Source organism: Mastigoproctus giganteus, chromosome 9, assembly GCF_048544385.1.
Source record: "Mastigoproctus giganteus isolate SK-2022 chromosome 9, ASM4854438v1, whole genome shotgun sequence".
NCBI lineage: Eukaryota > Metazoa > Arthropoda > Arachnida > Uropygi > Thelyphonidae > Mastigoproctus > Mastigoproctus giganteus.
Genome location: NC_143583.1, coordinates 10,652,117 through 10,675,233, shown reverse-complemented (window position 1 = coordinate 10,675,233; position 23,117 = coordinate 10,652,117). Strand labels below are relative to the sequence as shown.

The 23,117-nt window shown below is 38.7% G+C and overlaps 1 protein-coding gene across 4 annotated transcripts in view; it reads left to right on the top strand.

The window, feature by feature from the left end:
* LOC150080048 (uncharacterized) overlaps window positions 1-23,117 on the top strand; it is a 477,066-nt gene that overhangs the window by 306,109 nt on the left and 147,840 nt on the right. For all 4 annotated transcript variants that reach the window (XM_090381622.1, XM_090381621.1, XM_090381619.1 and 1 more), the window contains one exon: window positions 5,830-6,171. In XM_090381622.1, coding sequence (XP_090237748.1) covers window positions 5,830-6,171 — 342 coding nt within the window. The remainder of the gene's footprint in view (window positions 1-5,829; window positions 6,172-23,117) is intronic.

Genomic DNA, 23,117 nt, shown 5'->3' with positions numbered 1-23,117 from the left:
GTCTCAGTGCATCGTAGTCGCCTTTACGAAAGCAATAACCCTTCCCTTTACCCCTAATGGTAGTTACCTCTTTGAGTAAATCCCACTTCAGCACACTGTGATCACTGCCACCTAGTGGTTAATTTTCCTGCAGATTCTTAATGCATGAAGAATCACTACTGATAATCAAATCAAGAATATTACTCCCTCTAGTTGCCTCCCGAACATGCTGATGTAGAAAACAGCCATCCAATAAATCCACAAAAGTCTTGCTAGTGTACGAGTGACCAACCCACTAGTTCCAGTCAATATCTGGAAAGTTAAAATTCCCCATTATAAGACATTCTAATTTACTGACTCACTCTTATTTCTCTGCACAATTGCTCATTATACTCATCAGATTCATTAGGCGTATAGCGCACACTCTTATTTTTCTTTCCCAGTGCTTATTTCACACTAAACAGACTCAATACTGCATTGTCCACCAAAATAAATTAGATGCACTTCCTCAGATTTTATGTGTTTGTTATCTAACAGCATAACTACTCCTCCCTTCCTGTCCTGTCTATCCTTCCTGTACACATTGTACTCCCCAAATTCCAATTCTGCACTGCTTATATCTGTGTGACACTACGTCTCTGATATCCCAACAATATCTGCCTTTGATGTCTTGACTAGCACTTCAGGCTTATTAAATTTATTAACTATACTCCTAGCATTGCTGTACATGCAAGTATACATGCACCTGCATCTACTCTTAGTTACCCTAACACAGCCCATGTATTTACTTGTTCCACTATGACTCCCAGCAGTACTAGAAATCTCCATTACCTTGCTTTCCAGGCTGCTGCTCATTCTAATAGAAGCAGTGCAAGAATCACTTTTGCCTCTGCCTGCAGCCACTGTTAACCTTTTAATCTCTGTATCCCCCAAGCTAGCAGTTTTCCGACCCACCTAACACTTCCTCGATAGCATCAGCAAATATACTTGCACCCTTTCTATTTAAGTGTGCCCCATCCCTGTAGAAGCAGTTTCTCCTGTCAACAAGCACCGACTAGACTGAAAAAAAAATTCTACCCCTTGAGCCTTGCACAATCTCTCCAGGGCCTAATTGATAGACAAGGCTCTCATCATGTACTCCCTCCTATCGTGCCTGGGCAGAATTGCAGACACTTTCACATTCAACCCTAACTCAGGAATGCTTTCAACATTGACCTGTACTTGTTGAGTAAATCTGCAGATCTCTTACTCTTAATGTCATTAATTCCAACGTGTACAACAACATCATCTTTTGTGCCCTTAAAAGATGATATCTGCTCTACAGCGTCATCAACTTTTGCCCCTGGCAGACATACCTTGGTCCTGTTCCACCTATCCTTGAATAGTATATTCCCTTTCTACCTGACAATAGAGTCACCAACACTAACTAGTTCCTTTTGGGACCAGTGCATTCTGCTTTGAAAGTTGCCTCTGTTTTGCCTGATGCACAGGGGTGAGTGCTGTCGTTGAGCTGGGTAGCCGAGAAGTTGACAGGCCACTCATATTAATTTCTTCAAGGGCATCTACCCTACATCTCAAGCTCTCATAGACGCCAATCAGAACACTGAGTTGGTGCCTAATTTCTTGACACTCTAGACACCTAGCACACACACACAGAGGCATCCTCCTTGGCTGGATCATGTCCTGTTTTAGAAAGGTCGGTAAACATTTCACATTTCGCATATTTTTTGAGACTGTGATGCATTGGAGAATCGCCCCCTTCGTTTCTCACCCGAGTCGCAACACTCTCGTTAGTCTGTGATCTTTGCTTTGCAGTTCTAGTCTGGGTCAAGATTTCCATATAAATAGAATTCAATTAACAATGAATTTTAATAAGGTTAATATTATTTTTGATTAATTTATAATACTATAATAAGCCAACAGATTCCTCATACAGTGCTTCATATTACACTATCTAGTTTTACTTTATACCTTACACTATCAGTTCGAGATATATATATATATGCTAAGCTATTTCTTATCCTCTACAATATGGCGGCTAGTTCAACAATATTGGCACCAACACCGGGAGTACTGACTTCCAAAAATTGCTGGTTAAATTCAAAATAAGAATCTAACTAAAGCTACTAAGCCTATTTAATATCTCTGTAAAACAATGTACTATGTTAATTAATGAAGAATACGGTAAAAATAAAAAATACTTATTCCTTTACAGCAGCGAAAAATCTACCGCCTGTTCTCTTCAGCCTATGTGGATTTTTGGAGGCAACCAGAGGGAGTAATACTTTTGATCTGAAGTGTGATTATTCATGCATTAAGAATTTGCAGATAAAGAAACCACTGGGTAACAGTGATCACAGTGTATTCATGTGGGATCTACTTAAAGATCTGACTACTATAAAGGGTAAATTAACACATGCAAAGTACTGCATATGGGTAGAAGTAATCTAAAAGAAATGTACCAACTGTATGGTACTACACTCAGGGAGGTTGAGAATAAAAAAGACCCGGGGATAATTGTGCAGTCAGATATGAAGTTGTCTGAGCAGTGCAGAGTGGCTGCCTGAGCAGGTCATGGAGTTTTGTCAATGATATGTAGGAATTTTGCTAGCAGTGACAAGGAGGTGATTATCGCTTTGTATAAGGCAATGGTCAGGCCCCATCTTGAGTACTACGTACAGGTCTGTAGGCCTCATTTTAGGAAGGATGTAGAATTGCTAGAACGAGTACAGAGAAGGGCAACAAGATTGGTGAGAGGAAGGGGGGCTCATGAAGAAAGGCTTAAATCCTGCAAGTTGCAGCATCTAGAAACTAGGCACCTGTGACGTGATCTGATTGAGATGTATAAGACCTTGAATGGTTTGAGCATGCTCAATGCTCAGGGGGCTAAGAACCTGAGGGGGGCATAGATTCAAATTGAGGAAAGGCAGTTGTAGAATAGATGTACGGAAGTTACCCTTAGCCAGCGGGTAGTTGATTGCTGGTACAGACTTCTATCTGTTGTTGTGGAAGTTGATAGCTTAAATAAATTTAAGGCTGAACTAGACTAAGCCTCAACTAATGCTAAAGGGAAAGGTTTTTGCTTTCATCAAGATGACTACAGTGGTCTCAGACAGAATTTAAATTCAATACTGTAGGATCAACTGATTATGTTACCAACGGTGAATTCTAAATGGGAAGCATTCAGGGACTGAATCTTGGAGGCTACTAGGCTTTTTATACCAAATAAGAAATACTGTTCATGGTTGAGACCCAAATGGATGTCAGATGAATTAATGAGGCCTGTGGCTGAGAAGAAAAATGCATGGGATGCATTTAAATTATTAAATGGCACAGAAGCCTATGGCAGTTATAAGCTAGTCTGTGATCAAGTCACAAAGGCGGTTAGGCAAGCAAAGGCTGATTATGAGAAATAGTTGGCAAAGGATGCAAAGAAAAACAACAAAGACTTCTTTACTTAAGTAAACTCTAGAAGGAAAGCGATGAATCAAATCGGTCCACTTGATGTTGGTGGGTCAACTGTTGTTGGACCTTACAGTCTATCCTGCTCAGATAGCTGACAAACTGAATGAGTATTTTGCATCTACATTCACCCATGAAGAGTTATTCAAGAAGGGGAATGCCAGAAGTTTATCAAACTCTAACAGGGAGCTAAGACATTTTTTAATAATGAGAGCAAAGTGGAGGAGAAATTGTTGAAGTTAAACATAAGGATGGCACCTCCTGGGTTGGATGTGACACCAGTTATATTAAAGGAGGCAGCAAAGGAAGTAAATGAACCCTTAGACATAATTATGAGAGGTTCCTTGGCCTAATTATGAGAGGCGTTGAATGGGTTAAACAACCTCAATGCTGATGGGATTCTTTCTCTTTTACAAACCTTGAGGGTGCATAGATTCAGGTTGAGAAAAGACAGTTGTCGATTAGATTTGCGGAAATTTTCCTTTAGCCAGCAGGTAGGTGATTGCTGGAACAGACTTCCACCTCTTGTTGTGGAAGCTGATAGCTTAGATAAGTTTACAGCTGAGCTGGACTGGCATTTGGAGTCATTGAATGGGTGAAATGGGAGGTTTTTTTTGGCAGATGCTGCATAAGTTGCTTTCTTGCATCGTACTTCTCAACTAATGCTAATATATTAAAAAATGTTTTTTATTGAATTAAAAAATATGTGTGTGCATAAATCAAAAAATGGTGAAAAGAAAGTGATGGCCAGTGATCAAGAGCAAAGGTTCAGATGCACACATACACTTTGAGTGAACTGTGGTTTATTCATGTATGACTGCTAAAAACAGTTGTTGTATTCATTGTCAGAATAATTTGATTGGCCTTTATGGCATTTGAATTGAGTTCCGTGGATTTTTATTGCCACTTATGTATGAAATTTCATAGATTCGGATTACTGAGTTCATAGCTCGCAACAAGGATCTGGTTGGATTCCAGAGTTGTTTTCCAATAACCAGATAAAATTTGATGACTGTATGGAAAACATTGACTGAGTTCTTAGTAGAAATGTGTTTACATATTTTCACTGTGGTTCTGTTATACTGATCACCATTGTGATACCGTCATCCTGTAGTTAGCAAACTTTGGAGGCTCAGATGAGCTTGGTTAAATCTTTTAAATTAGGAGAAATGTGTCACCATAGGTAAATGGTAGCTAGACAATTCACTGGTATACTAGTTTTTGATATAATGGCTTGATTGTAAGATATCACCAAATTTATGCACAGTTCAGATCGATGCAAAGAACATTAACAAATGGCTGCCATGTTGGTTTTGCTGATGATCAGAGATGGTATTTTTGTTGTATTTATGTATTTTCTTGAGATTATATTGAAAATTGTTATCCTGCAGTTAACAGGGGAAAAGTAATATTTTTGTGTTTAGTTTTGATGATTTTTATATAGTCATTAAATAAGTATTAGCTCAAAATGTAGCAGTCACAAGGTTCTGTGTAGACTGTAATGTCCAGCATTACTGAGTGATAAAACTTCACAGGGAGGAACTGTTTTGAGATATTAAGTGCACCACATTATGCAGTGCATTTTACCTCCCCACTGTGATTTTTGACTGCCATTACATTAGTATACCAATATCAGAAGTTAAGACGTTATTAAAGATTTTCCAGTCCCCTTCCTCTATTAAACTTATGGGCATTTGTTACATAATTTTACTGTAACTTCTCTCCATTGCTAAATACCCCCCCCCCATAGCAGTCTTGAAGGACTATTCTGATCTCTGTGACCCATCAAAAACCCCCCATTTACCCCACAGTTTTTTAAAATGTTTCAAAATTCCACTGTCTCGCCCGTTAACTTTAACCTCTGTTCTGGAACAATTTGCCAGTCTAGTACAGAATCTCTTCCTCTTCTCCCCGAAGAAGAAGATACCCGATGATCCTTCTTCCAGCATTAATTGTGGTTTTCTGAGGTGGTTGACAATGTGGCACCTAAGGATTACATCCTTGATGAAATGCCTACAGATAAGTTCCTAAAGCTTTGAAATGTGCTTGGGGCTTACATGCCAAAACAATAAATAGAATTATTGTTGCAGTTAGAATGGATATCATAGCTATCTGGTCTAAACTTGAAAATTTAGTATTTCTTTTCACAAATTTTTTTGGCCCAAACCCTTTTTCTGTTAGCTAAATTCTAAAATCTAAATATAATTATTATTTATACTTGATAATGTTTACATCAGAAAGAAGTTAATTTCCCTTCTTACGGGGCTTATCCATTCTGCTCTCCTATTTTAATATACATAAATAATTTAAATTTAATTTTTATTATATATACACAGAGAGAGAGAGAGAGTCAGGAATTTATTATTTTTTTATGATGTATTTGATTAGGAACAAGCACAACTAGAGACTGCCAAACTGCATTTACAAGAACAAGAAAAAGTAGTGCATGACATACAGAAGCAGCTTTCTGGAGTGATTCAAAAACAAGACAGGCAAGAAAATACAGAAACAGAGGCCAAAGGTGCTGATGAAAAAGAAAAATTGCAGGATTCATCTAGGAATGAGTTGGAAGAAAAATGCAAACATGAAATGGAAGTTTTAGAAATGAAGCGAAAAGGATTTGAAGATGTTGAATTTCAGCAGCTAGAAGCACAGACTCATCGAGAAGAAGAACGTGAGGTTCTTATGCAAGAAACAGAAGATTTAAAACAAAAAATTAAGGGTAGTGAGGTCAGTATTTCTAGATAATTGAACTTTTCTAATTGGTTGCTGCTCAGTTTTATATCATAAATGAACTAATATTTATAATTAGTATTAATATATTAATTAATTTTCTCCTCGCTTCCTATGAATATCAAAAATGCAAAACTTTGAAGCTGTAATTTTTTTTTTTTTTATGTACATGAGTGGCTAAAGGTTGACCTGGTGTTTTATTTTATTTATTTATTTTTCAGTTCACACACACTAGAACCATCAAACATATTTCTTCTTTTCAAGTTATTGAACCCTCTACACCAACACATTTTTTGCCATCACCATGTCAAGGCAATGATGCTAGCAACATAAAGTGAACTGTATAGCCAGTTCAGTATCTGTGTGAAGCCTTGAAGTCCATTAAGAATTTCAGCACTGATTTTACTGTCTTTTTTAACAGAAATTTGAAGTTACAGGGCTGGTCTACATTGAGAATGACAGTAGTCTAACTAATACTGTCTTGTACTGCTTTTTGCACCCATGCATGAAGGGTACAGCTATGTTCAGGGAATGAGAGCAACATCCTCACCATCTACCATGATGAATTATTATAATTATATATATATATAGCATAGTAGTAATAGATACAGGTATAATTATAAAAGGTATGTTTTTAAAGGATTATAGACTTGGGTACTACTGTATACAGTCAATATCATGTAGTAAAACAATGTACCTGTAAAATAAAAGTAATATCATATATTAGAAGTACTTAATGATGGCTGACCCTTGAGACGTTGAAATCAACAAATTTGCAACATTAAGTACTTCTAATATATGATATTACTTTTATTTTGCAGGTACATTATTTTACTATTTTACTACATGATATTGATTTTCAATTTTATAAGACTATTTATTATCCACTAGCTACATTTGTTAGTAACTACTAGTCTATATATATATATATATATATATATATAGTATAGTAGTAATAGATACAGGTATAATTATAAAAGGTATGTTTTTAATAATTCTTATTTTAATTATTAAATTACGTTCTCTGTCAGGTCAACGATGTTCAATATATGCTTACATTTATAATATCTTTCTTTTGATTCTAAAAAATTTTTTAACTACCTTTAATTGGTTTAGATTCAAATTACTTAATCTCGGAATTTTTATATATCTTAGCAGATACAGGTGGTGCCTCGCAATTCGACGTACCGCTATTCGACAGTCGGATTTCGCGGCCAGCGAAAACGCTACATGATATTGCATGATAAAATTCTTTGCTGGACTACGTAACTGCGTTTAACGTTACTAAATAGTGACGGCTGCTTCATACATTTTAACCAATGGTATTAAAGAGTGAGAGTAACATTTAACCAATGATAGATAAAGCAGGAATAGATCCCTCAATCGTTCAGCTACCTTAGCCGCCCTCAAAGATAGCTACAGGTATGCTGTCAGTTCTTCCTCAGTTATGAGACAACATTATCTCGTTAATAATCGTAGTCTGAGTTCACGTTTGCTCTAGTTTGTGCTAATTTATAATTCTGCATTTCTCATAAAGTAAAAAATTTTGTGCTTTGGCAGTTATTTATTTTTTGAGTGAAATTTGATAATGGGTCCAAAGAGAAGTGAACAGCGGAATAATTCAGGAAAGAAACACACTTGGTTGAGCATAGAAAAGAAGAAAAATTATAGAAAAAGTGCAGAAAGGTAGAATAATTACAGATGTAGCTCAAGAGTATGGCATCCCTAGGTCAACCATGGCAACTTTTTGGCAACAAAGAGACAAGATTATAGGTTCTAGGGCATTCGCTGGAGCAGTGAAAATTTCTGACAGAAACAGATCTTTAATCAATGAAGAAATGGAAAAGCTGCTTCTTACCTGGATTAGAGAAAGACAGATGAAAGGAGATCCAGTAACTCAGGCAATGATCTGTGAGAAGGCTAGGTTAATTTTTGAAGAATTGCAGAAGAAAATTCCAGGACTTATCTCAGATCAAACTGATGAATTCAAGGCAAGTCGTGGGTGGTTTCACAGATTCAAAGGTAGAACAGGTATCCATAGTGTTCTCAGACATGGGGAAGCAGCTAGTGCAGATAAAAAGGCTGCAGAAGAGTTTGTGAAAAAATTTAAAGATTTAATCATGAAGGAAGGCTACTTGCCGCAGCAAATTTTTAACGGGGATGAAACTGGGTTATTTTGGAAGCACTTACTAAATCGAACGTACATCACGCAAGAAGAAGTGATGCTCCCAGGACATAAGCCTATGAAAGATAGGCTTACCCTGTTATTGGCAGCAAATGCAAGCGGAGAATTTAAAGTAAAGCCACTTCTCGTTTACCACTCTAATAATCCTCGCTGCTTTGGGAAGAAAATCACAAGTCCAAACTGCCAGTGATGTGGAGATCCAGTGCAAAAGCCTGGGTAGACCAGAAAGTCTTCAAAGATTGGATTTTTAAGGAATTTGCCCTCGAGCGTAAAAAAATTCCTCATTGACAACAATTTACCTTTGAAAGCACTGCTGATTCTTGATAATGCTAGTGCCCACCCCCAAGACTTGGCAAACATTTTTGAAATTGACTTTGATTTCATCCAAGTCCAGTTTTTGCCTCCAAACACCACATCACTGATCCAACCCATGGATCAAGAAGTAATTGCCTGTTTTAAAAAACTTTACACCAAGGCTTTGTTTTCACAGCTTTTTGACGTGACTCATTCTTCTGATAAGACACTGAAGGAGTTCTGGAAGATTGAGTTCAATATTCATCACACCATTTCCTTTATTAAAACTGCCTGGGAGGGAGTGACACAGAGGACCCTTCGTGCATCATGGAAGAAACTCGTTCCTTCCTTTTTTCGGGATGACAACAATGCAGTCCAAGCCGCTGAAGAATCAGAAGCAACTGCGGCCATGCGAGAAATCATTTCGACGGCGAAGAACCTCGACATAGGAGAAGTTGATGAGGCTGATGTGGAAGAGCTTGTGGAGGATCACGATGATGAACCAACCGTGGAAGAACTCAAAACACTCAGCGAACAGGAAGCAAAAGAGAGAGAAAAGGAAATTTCACTTGAAGAAGAAGAAGACAGGGAAAAAGGGCCGATGCCAACAGCTGCCATTAAAGAAATTTTATTCCATTGGGAGAAGGTGCAGTCTGCTTGTTTAAAATGGCACCCCAACACTGCTGCTGTTGTAACTAGAATGACAGACTTGTTTAACAACACTACTATGCATCACTTCAAGGCTACCTTGAAAAAGGGAGAGAGAGACAGTCCACCCTTGATCAATTCCTCATCCCCATTCAAGCCAAGAGGAGAAGAGAAAGGGTAGAACAAGATAAATAAAACATCCTTCCAACATCTAAGGCTCAATGAAATGTATGTACTCATTATGTATTTTGTAATTTCGTTTGTTATATTGTAGAATATAGTAAAGTCAATAATACTGTGTATTTCTCTCCGACAACAAATTAATCAATTTTCCATAAACTTATATGGAAAATATTGACTCGCAATTCGACTGTAATTCGGCGACGGATTATAGTCGAATTGCGAGGTACCACTGTATTGATCTTTACAGAAACAGAACTCCTTGTCGTTTTTTGCCTTCAGTCTGGGTGGTTGGTCCCGGTTGAAGTCATCTAGATTGTGGGTAGACAACGATAAGTTTTACGTGTGTGTATATATATCCCTTGCGTTTCTTTAAATTCAGCTTGGTATTGTCGGCTTGAATTAACTTCTATATTATTATCTTCAATATTATACAAAATATTTTTTATACACATTATGGTCGTAACGCATAATTGCTCTAGCAATTGCATTGGCCCATAAGTATTAGTTACAGCTTGATACAATTTATTAACTTTCTTTCCGTATTACTCATATATATGTAGGGTGTCTCAAAAATACACGGCATAACTTCAGGAATGAGTTCCTCATATGTAGACAATAAAAATTTTTTATATCAACATAGTTCCGGAAATGCTTGGTTCCCGAGTTATTAACCAGAATGTCTTCTTATATCCCGCAGGTGATTTCCTTCATCACACGGTACTGACAGAATCTGGTGGTTTTCCATTCCGACCAGGTACTCAAATCAGGAGCAAGCGGATATGCACTTTATGTGCGGTTTGGCGGATGGCAATAATGCTCTGGAGGCTCGTCGTTTGTACCATGAAAGGTACAACTGTACTTGGAGTTTAGGAAAGCTTTCTTGATAATATTCTTGCACCCTTTCTTAAATAGAAAGAGTGCACGAATATTTGCTGATGCTATCGAGGCAATGTTAGGTGGGTCGGAAAACTGCTAGCTTGGGGGGGAGGATACAAGGACTAATAGATTAACAGTAGCCACTGGCAGAGGTGAAAGTGATTCTTGCAATGCTTCTATTGGAATGAGCAGCAGCCTGGAAAACAAGATGCAGGATATTTCAGAGACTGATAGGAGTCATTGCGGTTCAAGTAAACACATGGGCTGTGTTAGGGTAGCTAAGAATAGGAACAGGTGCATGTATACTTGCGTGTACACCAATGCTAGAAGTTTGGTAAATAAATTTGATGAATTTGAGGTATTCCTCAAAACATCAAAGGCAGATATTGTTGGGATATCAGAGACGTGGTGTCACACAGATATAAGGAATGCAGAACTGGAATTTGGAGAGTACAGTGTGTACAGAAAGGATAGACAGGATAGCAAGGGAGGAGGGGTTATGCTATTAGTTAAGAAACACATAAAATCCAATGAAGTGAAGCCAGTCGACATCGCTGGGCAGTTTTTTTTTTTTTTTTTTGATGAAAACCCCAAACACAAAAGTTATTAAAACCTATAGTACTTAGTACGTGCATGGGTTGAAGGAGAGGTATGGGGGGAGGGGGATACCGGAAACTTTGCTCTAGAGACTAAACATGGGTTTCACCACTTCAAGCCTCCAATAAGCAAAGTGGTGGTATTTCACCGGTTGATGAAAGTCATCTACCACCTGGGTGCAGTGTCGAGTCAGTTTGGTGTGACATAAGCATTGGGAGATCAAAATTGAGAGTAGGAGTGTGCTGTAGGCCTAATGACTCTGATGAGTATAATAAGAAACTGTATAGGGAAGTAGAGTGGGCCAGTAAATCAGAGCCTTATAATGGGGGATTTTAATTTCCCAGATATTGACTGGAATTTGTGGGTTGGTCATTCACACACTAGCAAAGCTTTTGTGCATTTATTGTATGATTGTTTTCTGCATCAGCATGTTCGGGAGGCAACTAGAGGGAGTAATACTCTTGATCTGATTATCAGTAGTGATTCTTCATGCATTAAGAATCTGCAGGTAAATGAACCACTAGGTGGCAGTGATCACAGTGTGCTGAAGTGGGATTTACTCAAAGAGGTAACTACCATTAGGGGTAAAGGGAAGGGTTATTGCTTTCGTAAAGGCGAATACGATGGACTGAGACAGTATTTAAATTCTATACAGTGGGACCAACTGATGATTTTACCAACAGCAAATTCAAAATGGGAAACATTTAAAGAACTTATCTTGGAAGCTACTAGGCTTTACATACCAACTAAAGAATGTTGTTCAAGGTTTAGGCCTCAATGGATGTCAGATGAACTAATGAGACATATGGCAGAGAAGAAAAATGCATGGGATACATATAAATTAACATGTGACACAGAAGCCTATGATAGATATAAGCTGCTCTGTAACCAAGTTACAAAGGAGGTTAGGCAGGCGAAGGTAGATTATGAGAAATCTTTAGCAAAATATGCAAAAAAAAAAGCAAAGAGTTCTTTACTTATGTAAACTCTAGAAGGAAGGGGATGAATCAGATTGGTGAACTTGATATTGATGGTTCAACTGTTGATGATCCTGCTCAGGTAGCTAACAAACTAAATGAATATTTTGCATCTACATGCTCATTGCCGATGGGATTCTTCCTCTTGCTCAGAATAATCACCTGAGAGGGCATAAATTCAAATTGAGGAAAGACAGATGTAGAATAGATGTGCGGAAATTTGCCTTTAGCCAGCGGGTAGTTGGTTGGTGGAACAGATTTCCATCCCTTGTTGTGGAAGTTGATAGCCTAAATAAATTTTAGGCTCAGCTGGACAGGTATTTCAAACGAACGGAGGGGTGAAGTGGAAGTTTTTTTTTTTTTTTTTTTGGCTGATGCTGCATAAGCTTGCTTTCTTGCATCATATGCCCCTACTAATGCTTTTGATACTGCTGCACATGGAAGACTACTGTACAAAATTTGAGCAGATGGGCTGAGATGTGACAACTGAAGTTTAACATTGACAAATGCATATACTGCAGTAATCTGAGAGTAACGTATCAACTGGGTGGTACTGCACTCAGGGTAGTAGAGAATGAAAAAGATCTGTAGGTAATTGAGCAGTAAGATATGAAGATCTGAGCAGTGTAGACAGGCTACCAGAGTAGGTAGCTTGTTACAGGAATTTTGTGAGCAGTGATAAGCAGGTGATTATTCCCTTGTATAAGGCACTGGTCAGGCCACCTTGAGTACTGCATACAGGTATGGAGGCCCCATTTTAGGAAAAATATTGAACTACCAGAATGAGTACAGAGAAGGGCAATGACATTAGTGAGTGGAACAAAGGGTTGCTGCTATAAAGATAGGCTTAACTTCTGCAAATTGCAGCATCTGGAGACTAGGCACCTGCGAGGTGATCTGATTAAGGTGTATAAAGCCTTGAATGGTTTGAGCAAGCTCAATGCTGATGGGATTGCTCAGATACTGCAGCTGAGGGGCATAAATTCCAATTGAGGAAAAATGGCTGTAGAATAGATATGTGGAAATTTGCCTTTAACCAGTGGCTGGTTGATTGCTGGAACAAACTTCTGTTGTTGTTGTTGTGGAAGTTAACAGCTTAAAAAATTCAAGGCTGAACAAGACAAACTTTTGGAGTGAATGGATTGGTGAAATGCAAACTTTTTTTTTTTTTTACCACATGGAGGTTTGTTGTATATAATACCTTGAATGGTTTGAGCAAGCTCAATGCTGATGGGATTGCTCAGATACTGCAGCTGAGGGGGCATCAAATTGAAGAAAAATGGTTGTAGAATATATGGAAATTTGCCTTTAACCAATGGTTGGTTGATTGCCGGAACAAAACTTCCATCTGTTGTTGTGGAAGTTGACAGCTTAAAAAATTCAAGGCTGAACAAGACAAACTTTTGGAGTGAATGGATGGGTGAAATGTGAAGGGTTTTTTTTTTTTTTTGCCTGATGCTAAATAAGTTTGCTTTCTTGCATCATATGCATATGCTAATGCTAATAGGATTGCATTTAAAGTTGACATTAGCATATATAACAAAATAAAAAATAAAAAAAGATAAAAGTAAACAAATAACCTAAAAAAAAAAAAGCACTTCCCTCAACTTGCCTGCTTCCTCTAATAGTTTATATAATGACTCCTTAAATATATTCACACTACCCACTGCTACTGTACCAGATAGAGGTTTGTTCTAACAGTCAGCTATCCCATGGCACATCTATTCCACAGCCATCCTTTGTTGATATAAATTTATGCCCCTTGCCCCATAAGGCGCCTCTGTAGCCAGGTGGGAAGGAGCAGTAGTGCGTAGCACACGCTTCTTGATTAGACCGGGGTTCGAGCCCGTCACCACCAAATATGGAGGGTGCGGAAAGGTCAGGGAATGACCACCGCATATTCCCAGAGCAATATGGCCTTAGTTGCTAATGCTCCTAAAAACCAAATAACAATAACAACTTGGCCCATAGACATTGTGAGAGAGAGAGAGAGAGAGAGAGAGAGAGAGAGAGAGAGAGAGAGTAAGGATGCTTTCAGCATTTAGTTCAGTGCATTCAAAGCTTTAACATCTCAGTCATATTGTTAGTGCCTAGTTTCTGGATTCTCTTATTTGTAGAACTGAAATCTCTCTTGGTGTAAGTACACTGCCCCCACCCTTCTTTTCTCACCCATTCCAGCACATCCACATCCCTTATAAAATGGGGCTTCCACACTAATGTAGTACCCAAGGCATGGCATTACCATCTTATACAATGGGATAATTACCTCCTTATCCCTAATAGCATTCCTGTATAGTATTGACCAAACATCATGGGCTGTTCTTGCAGAGCTTATTTGCACAGCTCAGAGAATGTTGTGTCTGATTGCTCAGTTATCCCCAAGCTTTTTTTGTTCACTGTTATATTGAGTGTGTGATTAGCAGTAATCGTGGACTAACATACCACTCAGTTGGCATGTTAGATTGGGATTACTGCTACTACCCATTTGAAGTCTAAAATTGCGTTTGTCAGTGTTTGATTTCAATTGTCACTTTTCAGCTTATCCACCTAATTTTTATAGATCTTGCTGTAGTCCCTTAGCCTAATTTCTGTCATTAACCTTTGTATCATCTGTAAATTAAGACAGTAAGCCTAATATACATTCATCATTATCATAAATGAATATTGAAAACAGAGGTCCAGTGCTGAAATCTCAGGGAATCCACCACTAATAACATTAGTTGAAGAGGAGCAGTGCACATCGATTACCATTCTCTGTGTTCTCCCACTCAACCATCCCTTTATCCACTGCAGTAACTTGATCCCAATTCCACTCTACCCCAATTTGTTCAACAGTTTTTCATGTGGAACAGTACCAAAAGCTCTTCTGAAATCCACATGAATAATGCCAAAATTATTTTTTACATCCAGTTTCTATAAGGGTTGATCTGTTAAGGGTTCTTCAACCGTTAACAGATCTATGCTATGATTGCTGTATAACTACATTCTTATCTAGATGATCCGGCATCATTTATTTAACTAATGACTCCATTATTTTCCCTGAACTGGAAGCCAAACTCACAGGTCTGTAATACTTCACTCTTTGCTCCTCTTTGTGAACTGGGGACACATTTGTTCACCTCCAATTCATAGGATCTCCCTCTGAATCCAAGGTTGCTTTCATAATTATGGCTGAAGGTTTGCTTATCTCTTCTACCGATCCCATCAGCCTGCAGTATGTGTTCGAAGGTTGGTCTAGTGGACAAACCTAGCTCAACTGGTGATTCTTTTCTTTACACCCAATGTAAGGAGTGTCACCATCATCATCATCATCATCATCAGCCATTTTCAATCCACTGCAGGATGAAGGCCTCTCCAGCAACTTTCCAGTTCCTTCTGTTTTGAGCACTGGACATCCATTTACTACTCAAAAACTCATGAATTTCATCTATCCATCTCCGCCTTCGTCTTCCAGGTTTTCTTCTAGCTCCTCTTGGGTACCATTCTGTAATTTTCTTAGTCCATCTGTCATCATGTCTTCGAGCTATGTGTCCTGCCCAAGACCATTTTAGTTCTTTAGTTTTGATAAGAATGTCCTTTACTTGAGTTTGCTGCCTAATCCACGTGTTTCTCTTCTTATCTAACAGTCTGATTCCCAATATAATCCGTTCCATTCTTCGCTGTGTAGTTCTTAGCTTCTCTTCCATTCTTTTGGTGAGTGCCCAAGTTTCACTTCCATAAGTCATGGTGGGGAGTATACATTGATTCATTATTTTACGTTTCAGACAAACTGGGATATTGCTCTTCAGTATGTGACTATATTTCCTGAATGCTATCCATCCAAAATTTATTCTTCTCTTGACTTCCAGCCATTTATCGTTATTACAGCTAATAACTTGTCCCAGATAAGTATATGACTCCACCTTTTCAATTACTGCTCCTTCAATCATTATTTCCCTTTCCGTGGCATACTTGTTCATCATTACTTTTGTTTTAGCCATATTCATCTTTAGTCCAAAATCCTTACTAACTGTGCATAACTGATTAAGATTTTCCTCTAATTCTTTGGGATCATGGCTTATGACCACAATGTCATCTGCAAATCGTAAATGGTTTAGGTACTCTCCGTTCACATTGACTCCTTTCTGCGACCAGTCTAATCTTCTGAAAGCTTCCTCAAAGGCAGCAGTAAACAGCTTCGGAGATATTGTGTCTCCTTGTCTAACTCCTTTCTCAATTTTAAATTTGCTACTGTCTTTGTCTAGTCTAATAAAGGATGTAGCACTCTCATATATTTTCTTCAAAATCATAATATATGGAGTATCTATGCCTTGTCTTTCCAGTGCCCGAAACATTGCGTTATGCTGTATGGAGTCAAATGCCTTTTCATAATCCACAAATGCCAGGCATAATGGTGTTTTATATTCATTTGCTTTCTCCATTAGCTGTGATATTACGTGAAGGTGATCCATAGTTGAGAATCCTGTTAGCATTAGCATTAGTAGAGGCATTTGATGCAAGAAAGCAAGCTTATGCAGCATCAGCCAAAAAAAAAACCCACTTCCACTTCACCCCTCTGTTCGTTCAAAATACCTGTCCAGCTGAGCCTTAAACTTATTTAGGCTATCAACCTCCACCACAAGGGATGGGAGTCTGTTCCACCAACCAACCACCCGCTGGCTAAAGGCAAATTTCCGCACGTCTATCCTACATCTGTCTTTCCTCGATTTGAATTTATGCCCTCTCAGGTGATTCTTCTGAGCTAGAGGAAGAATCCCATCAGCATTGAGCATGCTTAAACCATTCAAGGCTTTATACACCTCTATCAGATCACCTCGCTGGTGCCTAGTCTCCAGACACTGTAATTTGCAAAACTTAAGCCTTTCTTCGTAAGAGCACCCCTTTGTTCCATTCACTAATCTTGTTGCCCTTCTCTGTACTCGTTCCAGCAGCTCTACATCCTTCTTGAAATGAGGCCTCCAGACCTGTATACAGTACTCTAGGTGTGGCCTGACCATTGCCTTATACAATGGAATAATCACCTCCTTATCCCTGCTGGAAAAATTCCTGTATATCATTGACAATACTCCATGAGCTACTCTTGCAGCCCGTCTGCACTGCTCAGAGAACTTCATATCTGCCTGCACAACCACCCCCAAGTCCCTTTCATTCTCTACCACTGTCAGTGTAGTACCACAGAGTTGATACATTGCTCTGGGGTTGCTGTTTCCCATGTGTAGTACTTTACATTTGTCAATGTTAAACTTCATTTGCCACCTCTCAGCCCATCTGCTCAACCTTTCCAGATCCTGTTGCATCAGCATAGTGTCAGTAGTGTCCTTGACAACCCTGCCAACCTTTGTATCATCTGCAAACTTGGACATTAAGCTTGATATACCATCATCAATATCATTTATAAATACAGAAAACAATAATGGACCCAACACGGAGCCCTGAGGGACTCCACTAATAACATTAGTCCACGATGAGCAGTGTCCATTGATTACCACTCTCTGTCTTCTCCCCCTCAACCACCCCTTTATCCATAGCAGCAATTGGCCTCCAATGTCACACTGCTCCAATTTGTGTAGTAGTCTTCCATGTGCAACAGTATCAAAAGCCTTTCTAAGATCCAAGTATATAATATCAAAGTTATTCCCTGCATCCAGTTCTTTTGTGACTGCATCATAGTATCCAATCAAATTGGTCAGGCAAGACTTCCCCTTAACAAAACCATGCTGTGTCTCAGCTATAACTGAAGTCTTGTCTAAATGATCCTGCAGTGCTTCTTTAACCAGTGTCTCCATTAATTTTCCTGGAACAGAAGTTAAGCTCACAGGTCTATAATTACTTGTGTCAGCCTTTGATCCTCCTTTGTGAATTGGGGTCACATTTGCACATTTCCAGTCTATGGGTACCTCCCCTGAGTCCAAGGAAGCTCTCATAATTATGGCTAAGGGTTTGCTTACTTCCTTTGCTGCTTCCTTTAATATAACTGGATAGATCCCATCCACCCTGGGTGCCTTTCTTGTGTTTATCTTCAACAGTTTCTCCTCCACTTTACTCCCAGTTATTTCAAGATTCTGTAGCTTACTGCTACAGTTGAATACACCTCTGGCATTCCCCTTGCTGAATAACTCCTCATGTGTGAATGTCGATGCAAAATATTCATTTAGTTTGTTAGCTACCTGAGCAGGATCATCAACAGTTGACCCATCAATATCAAGTGGACCAATCTGATTCATCCCCTTCCTTCTAGAGTTTACATAAGTGAAGAACTCTTTGCTGTTTTTCTTTGCATCCCTTGCCAAAGATTTCTCGTAATCTGCCTTCGCCTGCCTAACCTCCTTTGTAACCTGGTTGCATATCAACTTGTATCTATCATAGGCTTCTGTGTCATGTGTTAATTTGTAAGTATCCCATGCATTTTTCTTCTCTGCCATATGCCTCATTAGTTCATCTGACATCCATTTTGGCCTAAACCTTGAACAATATTTCTTAGTTGGTATGTAAAGCCTAGTAGCTTCCAAGATAAGTTCTTTGAATGCTTCCCATTTTGAATTTGCTGTTGGTAACATTATCAGTTGGTCCCACTGTATAGAATTTAAATACTGTCTCAGTCCATCGTAGTCACCTTTACGGAAGCAATAACCCTTCCCTTTACCCCTAATGGTAGTTACCTCTTTGAGTAAATCCCACTTCAGCACACTGTGATCACTGCCACCTAGTGGTTCATTTATCTGCAGATTCTTAATGCATGAAGAATCACTGCTGATAATCAAATCAAGAGTATTACTCCCTCTAGTTGCCTCCCGAACATGCTGATGTAGAAAACAATCATCCAATAAATCCACAAAAGCCCTGCTAGTGTGTGAGTAACCAGCCCCCAAATTCCAGTCAATATCTGGGAAATTAAAATCTCCCATTATAAGACTCTCTGATTTACTGGCCCACTCTATTTCCCTGTACAGTTCCTTATTATACTCATCAGAGTCATTAGGCCTATAGCACACTCCTACTCTCAATTTTGATCTCCCAATGCTTATGTCACACCAAACTGACTCAACACTGCACTGTCCAGCGATGTCGACTGGCTTCACTTCCTTGGTTTTTATGTGTTTCTTAACTAATAGCATAACCCCTCCCCCCTTCCTATCCTGTCTATCCTTTCTGTAGACGTTGTACTCCCCAAATTGCAGTTCTGCATCCCTTATATCTGTGTGACACCACGTCTCTGATATCCCAACAATATCTGCCTTCGATGTTTTGAGCAATACCTCAAATTCATCAAATTTATTTACTAAACTCCTAGCATTGGTGTACACGCAAGTATACCTGCACCTGTTTCTATTCTTAGCTACCCTAACACAACCCATGTGTTTACTTGTACCTGTCCTAAAGCCAGCTTGCTCTTTCGGTTGATTCTCATCAAGTATTCTTTCTAATCTGTTAGTAATGACCCTTGTGAACAACTTGTAGATGTGGGATAACAAGCTAATTGGTCTATAATTTCCAATTTCTGATTTATCTCCTTTCTTATGCAGCAAAACTATGATTGCATTATTCCACTGCTTAGGCATCGCACCTTTTCTAATGCACTTTTTGAAGAGCCTTGGCAGTTTTTGTGTTATGTCTCTTCCTCCCAATTTTAACAACTCTTCATCTTCCCCCGGGGATTTCCGATTCTTCATTTTCTTCAATGCATGTTCTACCTCATCAGCAAGAATATCGGGTATGTCGTATGTGTTGCTACTTTGCAATCCATGTACCCCACTGCTGGTATCATTCCCTCGCTCCTTGTATAATTCTCTATAGTAGTCTTCTGCTATTTGAATTATGCCTTCTCTGCTGTTTATAAGTACACCATCGCTATTCTTCAGTTTCAGTATCGTTTGTCTTTCTGTATTACTGCTCATGGCTGCTGATTTAAATCCTTTGTTTTCCCCTAATGCTTGTTCTACTTTTCTTGTGTTAAATCTTCTTATGTCCTCTCTGAGTCTCTTTCTAATGGCTTTGCATAACTCAGTATACTCAATTTTCTCCCTGTCAGTGTTTTTCTTGCTCTTCATTTGTCGTCTTTGGTTCATCATGACAAGTGTTTCTTGACTAATTTTTTCTTCTTTGGATTTCTGTTTCCCTATAGGTTTCTTGGGCTTTATCACTTTCAAAAGGTTGTAATATTCCTCGTCGATATCTTGGTCCTCAGCAGTCTGCAGAAGCTCATACTTGTTCTTAAGTTCCAGTACATACTGCTTTTTCTCCTCTTCTGTTATCTCAAAGACCTTTGTATTATTTACTCAAGTCAGTTTTTTCCTTTCCTTTCCTATATCTATATCAAGTGTACATCTTACCATTCTGTGATCACTTCCAACATTTACCTTCTTCAGGACGGTGACATCATTCACAATATATCTTCTGTTAGTGAGGATGAAGTCGATTTCATTAGTTATTAATCCATTTGGACTCTTCCATGTCCACTTTCTGTTCACCCTTTTCTTGAAAAAAGTGTTTATTACTGACATTCCTTGAGATTCTGCAAATTCCACAAGTCTTTCACCTCTTTTATTTCTTTCACCAATTCCAAAATTTCCTATTGTTCCTTTTTCTGCGCTGTTTTGCCTTTTTCCAACCTTAGCATTGAAGTCCCCCATAATAATAGTGTAGTGGGTTTTCTGCTCATCTAGAAGACTCAATTTCAGTGTACATTTCTTCAACCTCTTCATCATCATGGCTCGATGTTGGTGCATAAATCATTATAATCTTTAGCTTGTATCTCTTAGAAATCTTGAGTATTAGTCTTGACACCCTTGGTGATGTACTTTTGAATTCCAAAATGTTGTTTTTAAAATCTTTATGGACCAGAAACCCAACTCCACCTTCACTCCTTTCACTGTTTCCATTGGTGTACAGCAGATTTCCACTTGATAAACTTATAAGTGATTCATTTCTTCTTGTTTCAGCCAAACCGATGATATTCCAATTCACATTTTCTAATTCCTTTTCCAGCTCTAATATCCTGTCTTCACCGATGAGTGATCGTACGTTATAACAGGCCAAGTTCAATTTCCGTGCATGGCAGCCTGGTCGTACCCAGAGATTCTTAGCACCCTCTGCTTCCACTCTGATCCTCTCGCTGCCGTAAGAGGAAGAGTGAAAGCTGCTGGGGACTGAGGGCCATTTGTATTGTTGTGCTCTCATTGCTGGAGGGTTTGGTCTTTTCCTCTTCACGCTGACCAGGCGTCTTGAAGAGAACCACTCTACACGTTCGTTGCCACCTAAGTGACATAACAGGGCTTACCATCGAGAAGGTGTGCATGAGTGGATTTTAGGGAGGCAGGCCAACCGGACTTCTCCTAAATCTTCTGTAATAGAGAGATATTGGATCCATCAGTGTTTTAGGCTGAGTGTCTGATAACACACAGGATACCTGTTCCCCTCTAAGCCCTCTAATTCCCCTCTAAGTAAGGAGTGTACCAATCTCAAATTAGAACTTGGTGCATTACAAGAAGAATTTGAGTCACTGAAGAAACAACTGCTTGCCCTAGAAACAAGTGTAACTGGGAGCTCATCAAGGACTCAAGTATCTCATGATCTATCAAGAGTGATGCACCCCTGTTTTGGGTCCCAGATATGAACAGTCAAGTGCATACCGCTCTAGTTGAAAGTGATCTAGTTTTTAGAACCAGCATTAGTAGTGGCATATGATGAAAGAAAGCAAGCTTATACAGCATCAATCAAAAAAAAAAAAAAAAAAAAATCCTTTCCATTTCACTCTTCCATTCACTCAAAATGCTTGTCTAGTTCTCCCTTGAATTTATTTCAGCTATTAACTTCCACAATGACAGGTGGAAGTTTGTTCCAGCAATCAACTACATGCTGGCTAAAAGCAAATTTCTGCACTTCTATTCTGCAACTGTCTTTCTTCATAATGCATAATCTGAGTAAGAGGAAAAATCTCTTCAGCATTGAGCTTTCTCAAACCATTCAATGGAATAATCACCTTCTTATCCCTACTAGCAAAGTTCCTGTATATGATTGACAAGACCCCATGATCTGCTCTGACAGCCTGTCTGCACTGCTCTGAAAACTTTATCTGACTGTACAATTACCCCCCCCCCAGGTCTTTTTCATTCTCCACTACCCTGAGTATTGTACTGCATAGTTGGTATGTTACTCTGGGGTTACTGCTACCCATATTCAGTACTTGGCATTTGCCTAACCTCCTTTGTTATTTGATTATAGACTAACTTATATCTAATAACTGCTTCTGTGTCACCTGATAATTTATATGAATCTCATGCATTTTTCTTCTCTACCACGAGTTTCATTAGTTCATCTGACAGCCATTTAGGGCTAAATCTCGAACAGTATGTCTTTAGTCGGTATGAAAAGCCTAGTGGCTTCCAAGATTACTTTCTTGAATGCTTCCAATCTAGAATTTGCAGTTGGTAACATTATAGAATTTAAAATTGTCTAAAAACCCACAATAAATTTTAAATAGAATTTAAAAACCCGCAGTATAGAATTTTTAAAAACTTTCTGAGACCACCTTAGTCACTTTTACGAAAGAAAAACCCTTCCCTTTACCCCTGATGGCAGTTACATCTTTAAGTAAATCCAACATCAGTACACTGTAATCACTGCCACCTAGTGGTTCTTTTATCTGCGGATTCTTAATGCATGAATAATCACTGTTGATAATCAGATTAAAAGTATTACTCCCTCTAGTTGCCTCTCTCACATGCTGCTATAGAAAGCTGTCCGCATTAGGTTTTATGTATTTCCTAACTAACATCATAATCCTTCCTCCCTTACTGTCCTTTCTGTACACATTGTACTCCCCAAATTCAAATTCTCCATTCCTTATATCTGTGTAACACCATGTCTCTGATATCCCAACAATATCTGCCTTTGATGTCTTGACCATCACTTCAAATTCATTAAATTTATTTATTATACTCCCAGCATGGTGTACATGCAAGTATACATGCACCTGTTCTTACTCTTGGTTTCCCTAACACAGCCCATGTATTTACTTGTTCCATGATGGCTCTCAGCAGTTCTTAAAATTTCCAGCACTTTACTTTCTTGACTTGTGCTCATTCCAATAAAAGCAGTGCAAGAATCACTTTCACCTCTGCCTGCAGCCATTGTTAACTATTAGTGTGTGACTAAGATGCATTAAGGGCTTATGCCACAGGCTG